This window comes from Gymnoscopelus microlampas (genome assembly GCF_963454915.1).
Source record: "Gymnoscopelus microlampas genome assembly, chromosome: 4".
Taxonomy (NCBI): domain Eukaryota; kingdom Metazoa; phylum Chordata; class Actinopteri; order Myctophiformes; family Myctophidae; genus Gymnoscopelus; species Gymnoscopelus microlampas.
Genome location: NC_139941.1, coordinates 29,750,696 through 29,773,302, shown reverse-complemented (window position 1 = coordinate 29,773,302; position 22,607 = coordinate 29,750,696). Strand labels below are relative to the sequence as shown.

The 22,607-nt window shown below is 41.5% G+C and overlaps 1 protein-coding gene across 1 annotated transcript in view; it reads left to right on the top strand.

Moving 5' to 3' along the window:
- Nucleotides 1-22,607, top strand: part of stpg2 (sperm-tail PG-rich repeat containing 2) — a gene marked incomplete at both ends in the record, with an annotated part of 62,323 nt that overhangs the window by 10,912 nt on the left and 28,804 nt on the right. The window contains 6 exons of the mRNA XM_084055469.1: nucleotides 5,008-5,115; nucleotides 7,004-7,066; nucleotides 8,668-8,694; nucleotides 9,226-9,385; nucleotides 10,051-10,214; nucleotides 11,106-11,198. Coding sequence (XP_083911595.1) covers nucleotides 5,008-5,115; nucleotides 7,004-7,066; nucleotides 8,668-8,694; nucleotides 9,226-9,385; nucleotides 10,051-10,214; nucleotides 11,106-11,198 — 615 coding nt within the window. The remainder of the gene's footprint in view (nucleotides 1-5,007; nucleotides 5,116-7,003; nucleotides 7,067-8,667; nucleotides 8,695-9,225; nucleotides 9,386-10,050; nucleotides 10,215-11,105; nucleotides 11,199-22,607) is intronic.

The window sequence follows — 22,607 nt, the reverse complement described above, 5'->3', positions numbered from 1 at the left end:
CCCAGAGAGTCTTGCAATAGCCTATGTAGGTCATTGTACTGTAGAGTGACAGGAAACCAAGGGCAGAGAGAGAGGAGAGACATACGAAATAAGACAGGGGTTGGATTCAAACCAAGGTCCACACTCTCAAAAGGAGCATAATGGTATGTGCAGCTACTGGCCAGTGGGCACCCTGTTTGGAAGTTTTTTGTAATAGTGATAGGCACTATACTGTCATAGTTTTGGGGAAAAGTTGCGAAAGCACATTACATGCATCATCCTTACAAAATCGCACACTGCAAAATCTGTGATAATTGAACTCTGTGGGTTAAAAACCTTTAAAGTATATTAACCACAGTATATACTTTGTCTTATAATGAATAGGGAAATAATAGCCGATCTGCCATTCTATTTTTTTTTACCATTTTGAAAATGTTCAAATGTTTATGCCTATAATGACATCCCATTATTCTGACCGTTAGGTGAGTGTGAGGTTAGGGTTAGGGATAGGGTTAGTTATAATGAGGCTAGTCGAACCAACAGAACATTGGAATAATGAGCCGTTGGAATAATGACATAACATGGTACCGGCATAGGCACAATACTCCCAGTCCCAACTAAATCATGTCCTTTAACAATAAGCCAGATTGTCCTCTATCTGCTTTGAGGTGCAGATGACAGATTTTTTTTATTTGATCTTGAAGAGGATTTTAATATGGCAGGGCTGATAATAATTCATCATGTAGTACTGAACTGAGCAGTTAGCCTTTCTCACATGTTATTCAGCAGTTATTTTCTGCCTCTAGAGTGCAGTAAAACACAAGATTTACTCAATGGTTGCACAGACACACAAACACATGCATACACATACACAGACAGGCACACGCACGCACGCACGCACGCACGCGCACACACACACACACACACACACACACACACACACACACACACACACACACACACACACACACACACACACACACACACACACACACACACACACACACACACACACACACACACACACACAAATACATGTAGATTAAAGTTTGAGAAAATCAGGACCAGATTTGTATTGACAGAGTGATAGACAGAGATGAACTTGCGTAGTTTTCAATTATTTGCTGGCTTTGTTTGTCTGCTGCCTAGGCATGGGATCATGAATTCTACAATGAATTCAAACCATTAATTATCAGCTAGTTTACTTTTTGTTTTATAGAAGATGAAGGGAATATAAGGCAGCTGTAGATAAATATCAACATAAAAACATTTACTCACATACTGTGACTTAAGCAACAACTTACCCTAGGTGTATGCATGCGTCTGTGTGTGTGTGATGCACACATGCATGTGCATGCGTGTGCATGAGTGTCTGTCTCCTGCTGTGGTCAGACCCCTAACTGTGGAGACTGCGCTTCTATCCGTCATCATTAGCGAGATACCTGACACCTCGGCCCACCCGAACACCACACACGCACTGAGCAGGACAAACACCCTTCCCTCCTAGAGATCAGCCAAACAGTCACATCCCTAATGACATGAGAGCTATGGTCCCCCCATGGTTCAACACACATGGGACTTCCTCCATTAAAGGTACACTGACAACTTCTCAGTAGTACAAATAACTCACCCTTCAGCAAAAGGTGCTGACAGTAGCTTACTGTCTGTGAAAATGACAACATTTTAATTGTGGAATTGTCTCTTCAGTTTACCTACCCTGACATCATAGGATTTAGAAGTCATTTTTCAGGAGGGGAAACAAAGAGGTTTTGGTTGAACGGTTGCCTTTTGCTGTTTTGGGTAACTGATCCGTAGGACATTTGGCATTGCAATATGGCATTGTCAACAAGGGTTTTATTATAAATGTGCAGCCAACAAGTATCAGTTCTATCGAATGGTCAGCTAAATGGCTTCCTCCACTAAACAGCCAGAGTCAGTCAGCTATTAATTGTTGGATGTCCTTCCTTAGAATGAATGATAATGATATACAAGGGCAAGAGGCAAGATGAGACTGGTTGTTATTCACAGGGCTCGATTTGCTGGGGGTATCAAATACTTTTAATATTCCCTCTGGTCATTCATTTTTATCCCTGCTTCTGGTCAGACTGGATTCAATACATGCATTTCCTCTTGGGAAGTGTGTATACTGTCTGATGTTTTTTAATATTTATGTTTGATAATATCACAATTTAACAATTTAATTAAAAACATGCCAAAATGTGTTAAAAGTGTTAAAAAAGTATGCAATGCATTTTGGCTTTTCTGTAGATAGTCTATTTTTGCTTTGTCATACAAAGAAGTATTCAGGCTTAAGTGGTTAAGAAAATGTAAAAAAATGTTTTTTTACAAACCAAACGCTGGTTATACAATATATGTTCCATCATCCTTGTCCAACCATTTACGGTAAGTCTGGGGATTGGCTGATGTGACCTGACAGCTGATTAAGAGTTTCTTTGTTTTTTTGGCGGGATCAGTGGAGCTATGCAGGAATTTCCTGCTTGGTGTAAAGAATGTAGGCTCGCTGTGACTGTGCACAGATATTTTCCGGGGCAGGAAGCTAAACCATTTTTTACAAAAGAAGAATGCCCTTGACTCTCAAATGATATTCTAGGTGTCTTGGTCCATCATACCATACCATACCATGTCTGTTTTAATTGAAACCAATGATAAGTTGTCTTCCAAGAAAATGTACTCTAGTGTGGATGGCCAGCAACTATATGGCGAGTCATATCACAATCCAAGGAAACCAGGGAAATGTGTGTGTGTGCGCGCGTGTGGGCAACAGTAGTTTTCTCGCTTTTTTTATAGCTTGCACACAAACTATTCTGTGGCCAACTCAGGGTCTCTGCATCAGTGGCGTCGTTAGGCGGGGGCTTCGGTGGCTATAGCCACCAATGTTTTATCCAAAGCCACCAATAAAAATTAAAAAAAAATATAATTATATATCTATCACCCTAACCTAACCCTAAAACCGAAATAAAGTAACAAAAAACGGGGAAAACAGTACCCAAATCCGCGGAAAAAAATCTCGCGCGCGGGGGGGGGGGGGGGGGGGGGCGGCGGCGTTGCCTGCGGGGCTAAGCCCCCAACCTAGTAGAGACCTAGCGACGCGTCTGCTCTGCATTATTATTATTACGGGGCCAGGCTTCAACCATGGCTCGGTTTTGATATTTGCATTATTCTGTTTCTTCTGCCGTTTTTGGCAGTTCTGGCTTAACCGTTTTTTACGAAACTCGGCCATATGGTAGATGGTCATGAAAAACTGTCAAGAAATAATTCTCACACTCATTCGTCAAAGGGTGGCGCTATAGCACTCAATTGAAAGTGCCAACTTTGAACAGGTACAACTCATGCCCTGTTTGACCTACAGCCATGAAACTTCTATACACACATGCGTCTACTCATGATGAACAACGTTCACACTCTGACTTTTGACCTCTGACCTTTAGATCTCACACCATTTTGAATTATATGAAAAACATTTATTGGCTCATAAAAGCTTTTTTTTTCATTTTGTCGGCATAGGTCCAAAGTTCATGTGTGAAAAGTTTCGTGCAGATTACAAAAAAATCCCAGGAGGAGATAACTCATTGCAGTTTTATGACAATTATTCATCTGCCCCTAACACATACATGCAGACTCACATTTGTTTGCAGTAATGTAGAGGGTCATTCCAAATATCACTGAAACTAATCTTACTCAAATTGGTCAAAGGGGGGTGCTATAGCAATTTTTTGAAAATGCAATCTTTAAACAGGCACAAGTAAGTCATGCCTCGTTTGGCCGACAGCCGTGAAACTTGCTTACACATGTGCCTTGACTCATGAGGAACACATCTATCACTTTGACCAGTAAGCTCCACCCTTAGATTGTCCGCAAAGTTTGAAAAACACTTAAACCCAGAATTTTTGAGCAATTCACGTGAAACTGTGTCATCTGTGTGAGCTCCTTTTTCACCAGGTCAGGTCTGTTGGTCCAATGGCTTTTCTCTACAGCATCTGCCTGACAACCACAAGGTCGCCAGTTCAAGCCTCACTTCATGCATACTTCCTTTAAAGTGCATTGCAAACAACATGACTGTATCAATGAATACATGTGCAATTGTTAAAGATAACATGAAATGCTTATTTGAGAGTATGTTTTTTCAATGTATGACATACTTCATTGTGAAAATAGCCGATATACAATCTCACAACTTTTCAGATAGCAACGTTTTGTGAGCTTGTAGACCGGCTACTTTCAATAGTTTCTGTTCCGAGGAAACACAATTTTTCTATTGGTATATGGTTAGGGAACCAGTGATCTAGAGTAGTTAACAAAACAGAGGCTTGGTTCATGAGGGACGGAAAGACTTATATATACAGTATCAACAGACACTACCAGGGCTATCATATCTCTAGCTCAATGAGAAGAAAGGCAGCCTATGAGTCCAGAGGTCACTGGTTCGATCCCTGTGCCCGACGATGTGTTGAGGTGATCATGATTTGGCATTCTTAGGCTTACGCATAGTATTTCGTGAGGTTAGGGGTAGGCATAGTTTTACTGAGGTTAGGGTTAGTGAGGGTTTAAAATGCTCATGTTAATTGCATGGTTTTCTTTCTCTCAAGTTCAGTCTCTCAATGTTTCTATGGCTTATTGTGCATATTACTTATCATTGCTTCTTTCTTTTTTCTCTCTGCATTCCTGGCCCCGCGTATCGCTGCTTGCAGCTATATTTACTTTTATTATTATACTGGAGTAAAAAACAACACCAGTCCACACACGCACGCACATTCTTTATTTAATATACAGTATATTTGTACAGTATATGGATTTACTGTATGTATGTATGTGCATATGTTTTGTAATACAACTGTTTGTCTTCATAATACAGTGTCTCCGCTCCGTCTCACGCTGCCTCTCCCTTTTTCAATTTCACATAAACCTTACTGACATGAATGTAAAAGGACCAATATTGCCAAAGCCTTTCAGGACATGACAAAGCAAATGTCACATTCCATTTACCTTGCTTATTCTCTGTGTTTCCAGGGGGTCCCAGGACCAGGCCAGTACCATATCAAAAGCCAGTTTGAGAAGTCGGCTAATCCCTATAGCAACCAGTCCGTCTGCACTCCCCCGTTCCTCTCTCACACTGAGGTACAAAGCATTCAGTCAGTTATGGGCTTGATATACTTCGTTGCATGTGGTCTCTCACACCGAAAATAGCAGATCTACAAGCTCACACCGCTTCGTGCTGCGACGCGTTGTGAGCTTGTAGAACAGCTATTTTTGGTTGCTTGACACCGGCAGCCAACTATGTTTAAATCTGGCTTCAGGCTCCTTTCATACCACTGCCTTGGTGTGCTTGGTTTGTGACCTAGTGCATACACTTTTCTATGGTTTCTTTTAATTACGGGTCCATGCTTAAACTCAGAGTTAGATTGGAACTCTGGATTTTACTGTGCAGATAGAACGATGGAAACTAGAGAAATTTTGAAAATAGGATAGGAGACAGACATCAAAGTTTGTGCTTTTGAAAAAGGCAAAAGTTTTATTTTGAGTGTGTCATGGCATCATGGATGAATCGTTCACTATTCCAATGCTGTCTTGGAAATAAATTAGACGTAAAAGTGCAGAAGAATCAGCTCCTACAAATTGGCTTTTATAGCTCTATTAAACATTGAGAATGGTGATTATTTTTTATTTCCTTTTTTTCCTTTGAGAGTCAGATACATTTAGCATTTTCAGGTTGTATATACGGTAGGACTGGACACTCTATACCAGCTTTTGGATTGGTCCCCCATGAAACTACAGACTGATTGTACATGTAGGCCAACAAACGCTAACACAGACATTTAATGATATTCCCCTTTAGATTTGAGTTCAGGCTTACTGTAATAGACTTATTCCTCTACAAGTAGTTATCCAGTTGACCAGTAGGGAAATATTTTTGAATAACGATCCACTAGAGAAAAACTAATCCCATCTACAATCACTCAAAGGAGTCTGAATTTCAAATGAAACATGGCATCAAGATTTAGTTGTACATCCTATACTCCAAATGATCTGATTTCTCACGGAGAAAAAGTGTGCTAGGCTTGCCTTGTTTAATTGATGCCCTGGGAGTGGAGGTTCTCTTCAGCTGGAGGTGAAGATGGATTTTTAAATCGGGGAGAAATCAGTTGCCTACAGTTCTCACTCATTGGAAAGTTTGACAGATGTTTTAATTATCAGTCTGACAAGTGCATCAATGTACACACACATACATACAGAGACAAACACAAAGGCATCTGCGATAGAGAACTAATACTTTCAAGGAAGCATTTGAAGTAGCACACGGACTGACAGCACGCACGCACGCACGCACGCACGAGTGATGCAAGCTTCCTAGGTGTAATTATGTGTGCATGCACATGCGCGTGTGTGTGTGAATATGCACATGTGTTTGTGTGGTTCTGACCCGGTTCTTCCGATCACATGCTGTGCAAGTACGTCGCTCGACCTTGTGAAGTCATCCCCGCCGCCTGGTGAGCATGCATGTGAGCCTGTGTGTGTGTGTGTGCGTGCGTGTGCCGCACATCATATCTACAGCACACAGCTAAAGGAGACAGTTTTCTTAGATGTTGGTCCCCACCCAGCAAGGCCAGCATCATCTGATGCATCCAGGGGAATGGAAGGGGGGGGGGTGCTAGGCAAGGAAGGAAGGGATGATAACAGGACCAGCTGGAGTCCCCCCATTTCTCTCCTCTCTTTCCTCACACTGCTTCCCAATTTCCCAGTATCAAAGCGACAGTCTGACACTCCATTCCCCTTGCCCTTTCTCATCCCCTCATCCCATAATCTTTTTTTGTTCCTTCCCCCTATTCCCCTATCTCCTCTTTTCATACTTTTTTTCTATGTCCTCTGGCTGACAATTTATAAAACAAGTCACTTTTCCTTTGCCATTCTATTTCCTTTTTTTTTTGCTCCCCTACCACTAGTAGTCATCTATTTCCATTTCCTGCTCCTCTCCCCTCATCTTTGATCATATTTCTCCTCTCACCAGCCCCCCTTCCTCCATGTTGTTCTCTCCTGCTGTTCCCTGGAGACCATCTTCCCCCTCATAGCAGTTTAGGTGAGAAAAACAACAACACCTCTGTCATCTCTGTCAATCATTTAGAAAATGGTATATAAACAACTGTACATCTGGTGCTTGTCATCTGTAATACTCCAAATGTCAACATAAAACCACTTTCAGTTTAGCAAAAATAGCAGATCTACAAGCTCACCATACTTGACAATGAGGCTCAGTAACTGCAATCGTATCTCAGGGCCCAGGCATTTAGAAAAGCTTGGGACCAGAAATGTGTTTGATTTGAATCCATGACCATTTTTAAACGTATTAGATGTGGATCAGAATCACACTCATCAGGGCACCAGGGCACTTACCATGATGACCAACGTCAACATTGTGACAAAGTAAAGTGACAACACTTAATTATTTGTCACTGGGAGGCCATTGAATAAGGCAAAAGGAGGAGTGTGCTGCAAGGATCAGAAAATAATCTCTTCATAACTTGAAACACTGGTTCTTTTTTGCTGCATTGTTCAAAACATAAAAGAAAAAGCAAGCTCTGTGTAGTGGTTGTACATGGACAACCCTCATATTAACCTCCGAATTCAGTCAGATTGGGAGTGAAATTTGTAAAAATCAAGTTCAACCGTTCAAAAGTATAACAAAGCCAGTATTGGGGCAACAGGGTTTTGCCAGGCAGTGTCAAACTCCAGTTAATTAGCAAGTTTCTAAGAATGTATTTTGGCATTAATGCAGAATGTCTGCCACCCTGCCCTCATTCAGCTCAATTAAGGGGTACCTTTGTGGTCTATGTTTTCAATGATAACTAATGAAGGAGGCCCGGGCCGCTGGTGTGACGGTCTGGTCACCTAGCCTGACAGCGTGTTGCGTGTTCGAATCCAGATCTCGACGACCTTTGCTGCGTTTCCCTCCCCATCTCTCGCTCCCCATTTCCTGTCAGTCTACTGTCCTAGCAAATAAAGGATAAAAGCCCCAAAATAGATCTTTAAAAAAACAAATCAAGTCATTGTATTAATTTACTACTACTACTACATTTCCTGCACTCTCTCACTCCATTTATCCATTCCTCCTACCTACTTTTCCTCTTTTATCTGAATTTCTTTCACTTCTCCTTTTCTGTTTTTCCTCTGACTTCTCTCAGCTCAATAATTCAACTGTGCATTACTAGTAAACTTACTCACTCCTCTGTTTTTCCTTGGCATTTGTGTAGTTTAAATGGCTGGCATGTTTCGACCAAATTAGGTCTTTTATAGGAATGTGCCTCAGTGTCTGTGACCTTGACTTTCACTGTGGATATGAGGGAATAGAAATGTACGTGTGTAGAATACTTAAGGCGGTTCTTTGGATGTTTACAGTTTACAGTATGTGTGTATGTAAATGGTGCCTTTATATAGCGCTTTTATCCAAAGCACTTTACATGGATTGTGCATTACATTCACCCATTCACACACACATTCATACACCGATGGCGGAGGAAACCATGCAAGGCACCAACCTGCTCATCGGGAGCAATTAGGGGTTCAGCGTTTTGCTCAAGGACACTTCGACACTAAGTCTGGGGGAGCCCGGGTCCCATCCGGCCACTCTACCGGCCACACTACCCCTGAACCCTGTGTACTTTCCTGTTGTTGTAGATGTCTTTGGTGTCCATGTGCGAGCATGTGAGTAGGAGTGTATGTGTAGTTGTGTGCATATGAGCATTGCTTTTTTCTTCATGTGTTAATTTGGAGTTACAGCTCTCTGAAGAAGATGGTCCATTTATTGATAACAACAAGCTCAAAACCTATTTTGAGAGCAGGAGCACAAGAGGAGGTTGAAGATAATTATCAAAGATAATTCACCTTGAGTCGTTTTTTGAGTCTGAAAAGGCCTTGTAGGCACAAGGCTAAAATGAAGTGGATATACATAGATGAAATATCCACATTTATTCACCGACTGAGACTCAATAATTGAAACGCTGAATCAGCAACCTAACAAAGAGAACAACCCACACTATACTGCTGAGTGTGTATAAAGATTTTGAGTTAAAGCTGATATGTATAGCATTTTGTCATTAGTGACTGTGTTATGCTACCTTCAAACACCAGACAGTTATGGTAAACACATTAAAACAAGATTAGGTCAAAACCTAGTAGGCTGCTCTAAATTCCTAATTTCTTACTTTCTCTTTTTTATTTCTTCTATCCAATTAGAGGTTCAGCCTGGTGAAAGAGGTGGCGCCCCCTGTTGGCACGTACAATGACCCACGTTGTGCCCTGGAGCTGCTTAGGAGACCTGTAGGAGTGAAGAAAAGTCCCTTTGGACTCACTGCAGTCCGCTTCACCACAAAACACAACAAGCATGCCACGCCAGGTACAGTATGTGTGTGTGTGTGTGTGTGTGTGTGTGTGTGTACTTGCATTACTATACTGCCAAATGTCCCCTCAAGTATAGTTGAATTTGAGAAATAGACACTGTGAGGACAAGTGACCTGATCCTCACAATAGAAATGGTTATTTATAGTTACAAAATATTTTACAGTTAGGCTTAGAATTAGTTACAATTTATAAGAAAGGATTCACGTTGGGATTAGGGTTAGGTTTTGGATTAGACTTTAGAGAGAGAGAGAGAGAGAGAGAGAGATCAGTCTTTCAGTTCTCATGCTTGATATTTCACTTTGATATTCTTAAACGTTATTTCACAGATCAACTCTTCTTCATCAGAGATCTCTCACAACCTATTAAAAATCTAGCTGCTTTGATTTAAGATGGGTTCATTTTTGCTGTGTTTTAATAGGCTAGTGGCCTTGTGGTGTGTGTTTGTGTACAGTATATGTGAGTAAATGTGCTTTGTAGGCAAGTTTATTTCCCCCCGTACTTTGCATCCCTCAATGACAATGCTATGCTATTGCTACACACACACACACACACACACACACACACACACACACACACACACACACACACACACACACACACACACACACACACACTCTCTGTCTCTTTTCTCTCTTTCTTTCTCTCTCTCTCTGTGGTCAGGTCCTGGATCATACAATGTGTTTAACTGCGGTTTAGCTCAGGAGAGTTTAAAGAAGGCCTATGCAGAGAGCACTATTAAAGGAGGCTTTGGTTCGACAGCTGAACGCACCACTATCTTCCACAAGAAGCAGGAGCTTCAGGCCCCAGGTCCCGGACAATATAAAGTAGGAACATTCATTCATTCATTCATTATTTTCGCCAGGCCGAAGGTCGGGATGGTGATTATATATTTATTATTTATATTATATATTTTTATATATTTGTGATTATATATTTGCCGGCTGCCAGTAGACCAAGGAAGTCACTCCACCCCAACATTTTCAAATCGGCCTCATGGTGGCACTATTCCAGCCTGCTTTACGTTTTTGGCCTGTAACTCTTAACCCATTTAGACCTGTGGCCGATTCTAAAAACGCCGTCTAAATCCTGACTTAAGTTTTCTGAAAAAAACGAAATATATGTATTTAAAAAATGTATACAATGTATGTTGCAATATACTGTACATAGCAACAACTACATACAAAGGGGTTCCAGGATTGAAAGGTTTAATAACGTAAGGTGTTCCAGGTATAAACCATTTTCTACTACTCCTGTGGTAGCTGCTACTACCAAAAATAGCCATATAAAATGAATGCAACATCCAATCAACCTCACATGTTGAGGGGCCTCTGTAGATTGTACCTTCAAAAGCGTTTTCACTTCAGTCCATAGGGAATGCCACAAATGCAAAACGTTGAACCATAGAAACACTATTTCCCCCGCAGCTTCCTTATTCATTCACCCTTTCTCTGTCCTTTTTTCCCTTGTTACCTTCCTCATCATCTCTGATCTGTCTATCTCTGTCTTCCTCCATCTTATACATGCCATCCTAGCCTGCTTACGCACCTCTAAGCAAGAGATATGACCAAGTCTTAATATTGTTTTACCTGGAATATAAGCCCCAGTTATTACAGAGCTCATACATAGCTCAACCCAGAGAATTCATATTGCCCTGCATGTGTGTGTGTGTTCGCATACGATCTATGTGCATATGCTATGTGTGTGTGTGTATTCAGGTGGAAAAGGAGATGGAGGAGCTTTATAAAAAGCAGCACACAGCACCTTTCAAATCAGCTACTGATCGTCTGTCATTACCATCGCGGGCCAAAGTAAGTCTCTCTTTCTGTTTGTCTCTCTTCTTGTATTTGATGCCACCTTTCCTCTAGTCCTCACTCTCTCCCTCTTCTCTTTCACCTTTCCACACTGAAGTGTGGCAAATACACTATTTAAACATGTGAAATGCATCGCAACGTTGTTGTTGTGACTTGTGAGCTTCAAGATCTGCTATTTTCAGCGTTGTACAACGGAGTATAAATGAAGCGGGTGACAATACAAAAATGCCAGCGAATATTTCATATCAAAACTACTATAGGTTCTTTATTCGCAGTTTGGAAGCTTTGAAAAATCCACCTCGTTCCGAATATTAAGTATGCCGCTTTATTGCTGCGTAATATTCATGATTTCGCGATCTGTGTGAATGTACTCATGACACAAACAACAGTTTGAAAAAATATGTTTTCGGGTGAATTAATCAAAAACAAAAACACCTCCGGTGTGCAAGGACCTTTACTGTCTTACAACAACGGTGTCTGTTTTGGGGCTTTAGGATCTGCTGATCATGTTCACTTTTTACTTTCATAAATAGGCTGTCATAGCAGTAGACACTGATCCACCAGTGCTGTTTTACAGCAATTATGTTTTTATTTAAACCACCCTCCTAACCCTCATTTTGCCACCACGTCATGAAATCGGAACACAATATTAATTTCCCTCTCCTCTCAACATGCTGCTCTAACTGATGTTGATATTATACAGTACGACCTGTGCAGGGCAGGGTGAAAAGTGAAGTCTTGGGTACAGACAGAATCTAAGTACTTTTATGATGCTACTATACCATTTTTCTTGCTTTGTTATCCCTGCCAGGCTGGAACGAACATTGAGGCATTAAGACTTGAAATTGGCAGACTTGAAATTGGCCGAACTAAACTAAACTTGAGCTTGAGAACAAATTTTGAACCTACTGAATATAGCATAGTGTAGTGACAGTTTGCAAATTGGACTAGCTAGGCAGACGCTAGTCTGTCATCACAGTGTCTTCCTTTTCACGTGTTATTATATATATTTTTTTTTCTTTCAATATATTACTATACCAATCAGCAGCCATAAAAAGAAAGTGCATGTAACATGAACACTGTCAGGGTTTCGGTCAAATTCTCAGTGGAAGTCAAGGGTTTGAGGGACTTGATTTCCACCGTGGCCACCCCTACTACACATTTGCATACATGGCACAATACTTTGGATGAAGGCTTTCACTGCAGATCACAAATTAACATGTGATGATGACTGTCATTAGAGAAATTACAATATTATGTTAAGGACTGTAGTGTTAATAGTCTCTGTAATAGTATTTCCTTAATGCATTTATTTCAATGTTTTTGTTTTGCTTTCGTGACAAAGGCGCCATGCTGTTTTTTGTATGAAACCAGTTTGCCGATTCCTCACTCAGATGCTTAGCTCTGTTTCACTCTGATGCAGATAGAAGAAACTCTTGATGGCAAACTTGAGAAGCTTATAGCCTTTCTAATCCCATGGAAACAATCAATTGGCTTTTTCTTTTACATAATGTATATAATAGTTTATGTAAATATCTTTCCACATTCCCAAATATATTGTAAAATACTATATGTATATCTCTCTCTATAGTAGAAGTAGATAACAAACATGCAACAAACTAGCATTGATTTGACATAGTGTTCCACCTTTTAGTGCACTTGTGTGATTATGGACACCAATGTGATAACAACACAGCATCGATGCGCTGAGCTAACCCATGCTCTTTAAAATAAATCTGCTACCACTGTGAATAGCTTTTAAAGATCCTCAGTATTAATTTTAATCTGAGGGCTCTATTTTGAGCTAGGTGAAGTGGAGTGAGGCGTGCAGAAAATTTGACAATTTCCCGAGGTGCAGTGATGTGTTGCCCTCGCCTGTTTGTGTTTGGTATTTTGTGGACTCGGGAGCATCAGTGTGGAAGGAAAGGTGCAGTAGGGGTTGTGTCATTAGCAAATCAGGTCAAGTCAATAAGGACCGCAGGTTCCACAACTTGCACCACCTGCCGCCTGCCTGCTTGTACAAACAGCGTACAGAAAGGTACGTACTTATTCATTGCTATTTCTATCACTTTAGTTGGCGGAGGCCAATATTACACAAACCGACTTTATACATGTTATGCTAGTCTGTTTCAGCTTGGTATGAATCCCTCAAGCTTGAAAATATACAGTATTTTAGCATGTTTTTTATGCATTTTAACCCACACGTGACAATGGTTTGCTTGTATCCAACAAAACTGTTGAGAATATTAAAAGCATATATCCATATAGGTTTCTGCTTACTTACTCACTTACTTGACTGATTGGTCAACTAGATAGATAGATAGATAGATAGATAGATAGATTATTACGTATATTGCCAGGTTCTATTTGGCTCCTCACTGGACATCATCAAACCGTTTCTGAGCAGACATCCGCCTATGGGAGGTCTGCACAGCAGTCATTTTGCAGACGTCCATCTGTGATTTTAATTTGGTGATAATGAATTGGGCTTATGATCTGGGCTTTATGCTGTGAAATGTTTTGCATAGAACCAGTGCCAGATGTATTAGATGCATTTGTTATTTCCTCCCAAGATAATTTTCCATCATCTGTGCTTGGCACTCTGTTTGAGGTGCTTTAGATTGATTGTTGATGACTCTGCACCTCCTGAACAAGGCCATAAGAATTTATATTTCTGGCGCTTTTCGTCCATGACATTGTGGAAATTACCAATACGCCATTGTGCTGAGAAAGCTCTGTGCTCTTAAAGCTAATGAAAAGTGATCATTTGATTGGTCATGATTCCATTTAAATTTTCAATTTTATTTATATAGTGCCAAATCACAATAAGTTTTCTAACACGTACACATAGAACAGGTAAAGACCATACTCTATCAAACAAGCTTGGCTATGGTGGCAAGGAAAAACTCCTGGCTCTGGGTCGGCGGCCATCTGACTTGACCTAAGGTTCAGTCTGGACACTCATGAATTGAATTTAAATATGAATGAATAAAATATAATGAATATAAAATACATTTATTTTGGTTTGGCAATGAATGGATCTGCTTTTACTCTGAGGGTGCTCACTAAACCTTAAGAATCCCCCATAGTAAATAAAAACAAAACAACAGGTGGTAGCTGGGGTGGTGGAGGGTCAGTAGCGATCTATCTACTGTATCTGTAGTGATCTATCTAGCTGACCAATCAGTAAGCCTTTTATGAAGGCAAAATTGATATGGATATTATGCCTTCAATATTCTTTGTACATCATGACGCACAACAGTGTAATTGCATACAGGCCTTCAATCACTATCGTGTAGGTTAGCACGCATAACACACTAAAATATGTTTTCCAGCTTGAGGGCTTCATACCAAAGTGAAACAGACAAGTATAACATGCATAAAGCAGGTCTGTATGATTTTGGAGACATCTATCTGTGTGCCTCCACCCACTAAGTGTGCTGAAAATAGCACCGGATTGCACCTCTCCTCCCACACATCGGCACACATTGAGTCCCCAAAATACCAAACAATCGCAGGTGGGGAATAACACACCACTCCTCCACCGGAAATTGTGAGTTCACCCATTTGCTGCATGCATGCCTCACGCCAATCCACGTGCCCCAAAATAGGGCCCTGTGTCTTGCTTTTATTCCCTGTACTGCTTTTTTCCTTTTTTTTTTTTTTTTACTTCCCTCCCTTTCACTTAATCCCTTCTCCCTTCCGTCCCTATTGTATTTCTGTCACTCTGTGTCTGTCATACTCTTTCCATTTCCCTGTTTCCATCTCTATCTCTCTCTGTCTCTTTAACTCTCTCCTTCCCTCACTGGGTGGTGTCTGGTGGTGTCTCGCAGTCTCCTGTGTAGTTGAGGATCTGAGGGACAGCCACTGGCTCCACGCAGAGCTTCCTTTATGACCAGTTAATGAAACATCTCCCTGAGACGTCCCCAGCTTCAGCGTTTAGCCACATGCCAAGCTACAGCCGCGGCTGCAGCCCTGGCAACGACCTCCCACAGAGACTAATATTAAAAGTGTCTAATCGGGAACCAATCAGGTCTTTTTTTTTTCATCTGAGAGAGAGGTGACGTGGGGAGAAGAAGGGAAGGGGGGGGGGGGGCAGCTGAAAGACGGCAATGTCTTTGCTATGCACTTTATCTTTGGAAGAATATTTCTTAAAAGCTTGTTCCAACAGTAGAGGTTAATATTTTATTTGAGAGAATGACTCAGACTGTGTGTCTTTTGAAGGCGGTAATATGAAAGAAGCACCATGTCAAATGAAATGATAGGAGCTGTCTCGTCCGGTACATAAAGCACCCTCGGGAAATCTGTTATCTCTCTCCCCAAGGACAGTGATTACTTTCGTCTGTTTGTGTTCTCTATTAACTGCTGGGCCTTCTGAGAAGCTGTACCTTTGAGTGTCTTGGTATATTATTCAATAGCGTTACGTGTCGACTTGTTTCATAAAAGTTTCCTTTGTTTCTGATTCGCAGGCATTTTAATATATTTTACTCTGTTGGTGCTGTGGCTGATACGGGGACAATCGGCTCTCATCAGGATTACATTTTTAATCATGACAGCATGATTTTTATTGTATTTTATTGTCTTGCAGAGTAGTTCGTATGTGAAACCAAGGTTTATACGTCTCATCCTATTCTCCTCCCCTTCCTCTCACCAATCCAGTCCAGTCTCCATAGCCCTCTCTCCTCCGAGCATCCTCTCTCGTCCGATTGTCTTCCTCTCATTGCATCCTACAGTACTTTGGTTACCTCTCCTCTGCTCTTCCCATGCCTCCAGGCAGCACCTCTAATAACCTCTTCTCTGCCATACAAGCTGTAGAATAGAAAATAGAAATAGATCAGCTAAAGTAGCTAATCTACAAGCTCACAACACGTTTGTCTGGGGGGTTTATAAATATTTAACCAACTAAAAGTATTAACAAGAGCTTGTGACTAAATAATAACTGCACTGGATCCATTGGAATAAGGTTCTCCATTTCTTCTAAAGTAAAGGACATACAAGGTTTCTGCCCGACAGCAATGATACCCAGAGCCAACACTGGCTGTGAATGAGCACTTTTTGCTTCGAGGCAGTAGAATTCCTCTCTCTCTCACTTCTAATCAGTGAAATATTGTCCGTTCCCCCGAAGGTTTGAGGCTTGACTAGAGGTGGACCGTCTGTCTGTCAACGATCTGTAATGAGTTTCCGTCTGCCGTTGCCTCTATCAATTTCAATCTGCGCTGTCACCATTGACACAGGGATGAAAGACAGATGGTTGTATTGAGTGCATGTCTTGGTGTTCAAGGATGAGGATGAGGGGGAGAGTGATGAGGCTGTTAATGGGGAGGTTATCAGTTTGTTTTCGAGGTCATGCCAGTATTTTTTTGTTGTAGGGTTTGGTTACATGCTTGTGCTTCCTTGCTCATTTATTTTCCTCCAATAGTGAACAGTGGTTATTCTCAGACACATTCACTGTAGGCAATTACTGTAGTAATATGGGTGTTAAACACATCCTTGCCAAGCCTAACCAATTAAACCAGTGATTCTCCACATTTTTTATTTCAATGACACTCAGTTTGATATGCATTAGGTCACAGACTTCCATTTTATATATTGTGTTTTCTTCTGGGACCTCAAACTACACTGTGAAATCCTCAGTATTACTTTAACTCTTGACAGTGTACAAATGGAACCATTTGGGTCCATGATTCCACTTGTAGACTTGTTACAGACCCATAAGTGTCCATTTGGTTCTTAACTATAAATCATTTAGCTGGGAATCCCCTGGAACGCCCTCAAGGACCCCTGGGGGTCCCCGGACAACACGGTGATAACCAGTGCATTACACACAGATGTCTCGCACAACAGCCTCTGCCTGCCTATACAGTCCTAAGACACAGGTACAGGTAGCTGCCACTAACAAGCAGTGACACTGCCCGGGCGAAAACCTCATTACTGTCAATGACAGGAGATTGGAAAAATGCCACATTCCTCAGGGAGACAGGAAGAGAAGGCTAGAGAAGCACAGGAGTAAACACTGAAGAAAGGCGAGGCAGGTAGAGGTAGAGAGAGAGCAGGACACGAGAGGGAGGAAGGGCAAGAAAGAAAAAGACAAAGTGGGTGGATGGTGTACTTGTGTAATGTGCAATTATCTGTACGATTAGCTCTCGTTTGGCTAATTAGAGTGTTTGCTTAACATACATTTATCGAACTGAAGCGCTGCGGAGAGGCGGAACCAACCGAGCAGCAGATAAACATCAACAAAGAAACAGATACAGGCCAAAGGAATGACGGCGAGGCATCAGCTGATAGATGCTATACATGCCTGTGTACACCCACGCACATGGGTACGCACACACACGGGTACACTGCACACACACACACACACACACACACACACACACACACACACACACACACACACACACACACACACACACACACACACACACACACACACACACACACACACACACACACACACACACGAGACATTCCGTGAAGTATCCATGGATAGGGAATGTATGTTATGGCCCAGGGTTTTGTCACATCTTGACATTTCCTTTTGCCTGTGTGTTTCATTATGCCGTTATGATCCATCCATGGACAGCTTATGACATATCAACCCACCGCTTCTGTTCATCAGAGAGACAAGTGGCAACCGGGTGACGAAGGCACGGGAACAAAAAAAAACAGGAAAATAGGGTTATAGATTTGATATGGATTTTACTGTCAGCAGTCACGGCAATGATGATGATGATATGCAGGCCCTGTGGGAACACAAGTGCATGCACATGCAAACACATGTGTCTACCATACACGCACACACACACACATATATGCACACGCAAACATGCAAGCACGCGCGCACATACGCGCGCGCACACACACACACACACACACACACACACACACACACACACACACACACACACACACACACACACACACACACACACACACACACACACACACACACCATACACTCACATACATGTGCACGGAGAAACAGGGAAAGCACCCTCACAGACACTCAGGAGGGCAAGAATGCAGGTGCACACACGCACGTGTGATTAAGTGAGTCCCATGAGGAGCCATGCTTAGTGACATTTCAACCCGGAGGCCAAAGACGCTGTTAGTCTGCTATCATGTTCTACTCAATATTCTATCCACCACACTCATAGAAGAGCGATGGGTAGAACAAAAGAGCGAGAGAGGGAGAGGAATATTCATAAAGAAATAGTGGTGGGAGTGACAGCCATGTCCAGCGGCTGTATTGACTTCTGTGTGTTCTGGTGGGTGATCTATCCCCCTCTCCTTCTCTTTCTTTCTTCTGTCTCTTCTTTAAAAAAAATATAATAATAATAATATCAAAAATATGACTGCTTGCTTGCAGCAAGGTATTCTGTCTTCCTGCCATCAGTCACTTAACTGACCATTTGTTTACTTTTGAGAGTGAGTTTATGTTCATCTGTCTGCATTGTTGCGCCTCTGGCTCCTGTATGTTCCATTTACTTTAAAACTCAAGGAAATGGCAAACCTTTACTCAAAATGGCCAAGCCAAAGGTCCTGTTTGATGTAATCATACAGTGTTAGCAGCTATTTGTGGATACAGTTGGTCACTCACATCACAACCTACACAAGATTTCAAAGGAGACAGCTATTATACTAGCCGGTGTATGTAACATGTATGTTATCTCCTTTAACAATTGCATTCATCAAATATTCTTTAAAATATTTAAAACCTTTAAAACTAAAACTCAAAATCATACTTTTCTGGGTTGAAAAGACAGACATATCTTTGCATTGGTGAATTGTGTACAAACTGTGGCCCATGTTAGCCAGTTAAATAATAAGGCTAAATAACCAATCTGAACCCACCTAAGCTCTTGCCTCTTATTGACTTATACTCCTCCACATCCACATACTATTGATTTCACCACATACTGTTGAATGCTTGAATGAAAAGTCATTTTCACACTTTGGTAATTATTTTGGTAATTTTGTTCAAATCTATGGTGAGACACAGGGAGGCAGAACATTGTATTATTTTCACCAATACAATATTTTTCTAAAATAAAGGAAATCATTTTCAGGGGCCCTGAATGATTCACGGGCCCCAGAGCTGAACAACGGCCCTGGAATATGCCAGAGATTATAGATCTTTATTGTGAACCGATACGATTTTGGAGCATTTTAATGGTATGCTGAGTAGCATTCTGCTGCTTCTTGCAAGAATTGGCAAAGAGCAGTGCGTACAAGCGACATTGTTCCCATAGCCTGGATGGAAGTGACAGCTGTTATACCCCATAACTTGGAGGGACAGTTGCATTGTAATAGGCTCATGCATAACTGTAGTCCCAATATTCCTCTCTCTCTCCCGCCAGTGGCAAATGCTCAGTGGCGGGTGCTAGGGAATATATATATTAAAATATTTGCAAAAATGTGTAAGATTTTTCAAAAATAGCAGATCTATGAGTTCATATCGCGACACAAAGTGATGCGCTATGATCTTGTATATCGGCTATTTTTGAATAGCCAAAGTATAAAATGACACAGATGCTTTCCTGGTTTTAATGGGATAAAATCTTGGAGGAAAAAAATCTACGTTGTCTAAAGTTACTGCTCTGGGCATTTGAAATAACAGACTATCATAGAGAAAAATGTAATGAAATTGGTTAATTCAGTGAGACACAGTCTGCCTTCTAAGTTCTATTTCTTGTGCACTCTGACGGCAGGCCAAGGACCTCAATTCTTCATTTTGTTCTCAAATAGGTCATGTACGGTATACTGTATGTCATGTAGAATTGCAGAGTAATCATCTGTCCAGGCTATATGATAAGTGTCCTGTCTGGCTATGGACCAGCACTAGCCAATCACACACAGGTTGTGCTGCTGCATGAACACAAACGTCCCCCTCCAATCTGACGGCATTAAAAATTCAGCATTTATGTTTGTTGACAATGTTTTACAACTGGCAAATACTCATAATGTAAAAGTGGCATCTGTGACAGCCTAGCTGCGTCATTATACTTAATATTACTTTATTAGGGGGCCCGGGAGCACATAACAGCAGTGGGGCAGCAGTGGCTCAGGGGTAGAGTGGCCGGGAGAGCGGCCGGATGGCAACCACAAGGTTCCCAGTTTGATTCAGTTAGTGTCGAAGTGTCCTTGAGCAAGACGCTGAACCCCTAATTGCTCCCGATGAGCAGGTTGGTGCCTTGCCTCTACCATCGGTGTATGAATGTGTGCGTAATGCATGCTTACAGCAGAGATGCTGCTAGCCCTGCGTCCTGCGTCTCTGACGCACCTTTTTAATAAAGGACGCGAGCCAAACCGGGCCGCGACCCGCGCACCAAACCGGGCTGCGACCCGCGTGCCAAACCGAGCCGCGACCCACGAGCCAAACCGAGCCGCAATCCACTGCATTAGGATATAATGTACACAGTCACACACATAGACGATATGGAGATTGGAGATCAAAGAAAACGATAGAAGGGGGGGGGGGTGGGGGGGCGTGTAATTGGGGACCCATTACATTGAAAACCTAGCAACATCACTGCCTTACAAGTATATAAACCCTTTTTGTATGGGGGAGTGTGGGGGACATGAGAGGATTGTCATTCAGAAACGGGAAATGACCTTCCGCAAACAAAAATGGAAGCACACAATTGTCTGTATGTAATTGTAGCTGTAGTATTAAGATTTCCATTCACTGGAACAAAGGGCTTTAATTAGGAACACTAATTGGAAATGGGTCCACTGACTTTTGGTCATATCTTGTATGTGTGTGTCTGACTGGTCAAACATTCATTCAAACTGCACTATTAAATTGCCATAAACCTTGTTGCTATGGCAACTCTTGTGGTAACCAGTTGCAGTTGACTGTTGCCATTTATTTTTATATAATGGTTAGTATACTTGGAATAAAACTTCTCAGTCCGTGCATACAGTACATTTGTAGCTGTTGTACAAATGCCATAATGTGAGTAGGTTTAATGCTCTCTCCTATATCACAACACATATGTTTTTTTGTTTTGTTTTTTTGTTTTAGAACGAGATAGGTGCATACATAAGCAAAAGAAAGGAACAGTACATAAATGAAAAGCATGGAATCGGAGATTGAGATGACTGGGGGAAGTGATGACACACTAGTGAGGCGAAGACAAGAGCCGAGAAGAGAGGGGAAGGAGACTTGAATGTGCTGGGACCACAGATGGGGAACTTGTCTGTGTAGCACTTTCAGATTTTATGATGTGTGGATGCTCCCAAGTTATCGCTTGGAGGAAAAGCTCACATACGCTCTGTTAAAGTCTCTTTCCTTCCTCTATTACTTCTCCCATCCTCCCATACTCGCTCTCTCTCTCTCCCTCTCTCTCTCACTGTGAAGCCATGGTTATTGTTTCTTCCCTGCTGTCTTGCTGTTATAAAACAACTCAAGTGCAACACAAGCCAAAAACGGCCCTGAAAGTCGCTGTTCAGTGGGAACGGCTTTTTAATGTGTCAGGGTGGGTAATAACGAGACAGATTTTTTAAGTATTCTGTATCAGTAGTGGTAAAAGTACCATGCACCAATCCAGAATCAGCATACCCAGTGGAGGCCACAGTAAATGCATTTATTTATTGTGCTGTCAAAACAAGTAAAAAATGTATCACTTCTTATTTCTCTCATAAGTATCATCTGGTAAGCTCTAGCTAGCTACCAACAAAAATAATTCACTGTATGTAAACTTTTGTCAGCATACCCCCCGACTTCAACATGTTTATTACACACGGACGCACGCACGCGTCATATCTATACACTGACAACGTGCACACACGCGATATCTATACGCTGACAATGCGTTTTCTTGCAACACGTTGTGAGCTTCAGCTTATAGATCGGCTATTTATGATGAAGAAATGTACTATAGAAGGAGCAAACCAAGTATACAGAGCCCAGGGGGACCCCTGTCAACTAAGTGTATAAGGTTTAAGTTGTAACATGACAAACCATGACAAATCAGCCCTATTCTCTGTCAGGTTTTTAATCCAATGCTCTGTCTCTCCTTTATACAGCATCGTTGTATGTTGGGGGCTTCATTTATGTGCCTATTAGTGCTAGGGCACACTACTGTGCTTCTACAGTAGGACCGCAGACTCATTACACATTTTCTGTCGCATTCTGAAAACTCAACTCTAATGTCTACCTCACCTCCTACTCCTAGCACTCTTCATTCCTAGTTATACAATGCAGATGTATGTATTACTTGTTCATATGTATTGTATTACTTAATATGTTATGTTATTTAGATACATAGATGGGCAAAAACACAAAAGTGTACCCCAAAACAACAAGAATGTATTGAACTGTTACATGATTAATGTTCTTTTTAACTTTTTATAGCTTTTTGTCTCCGCCAGGCCGAAAGGCATGGCGAGAGAGTATGT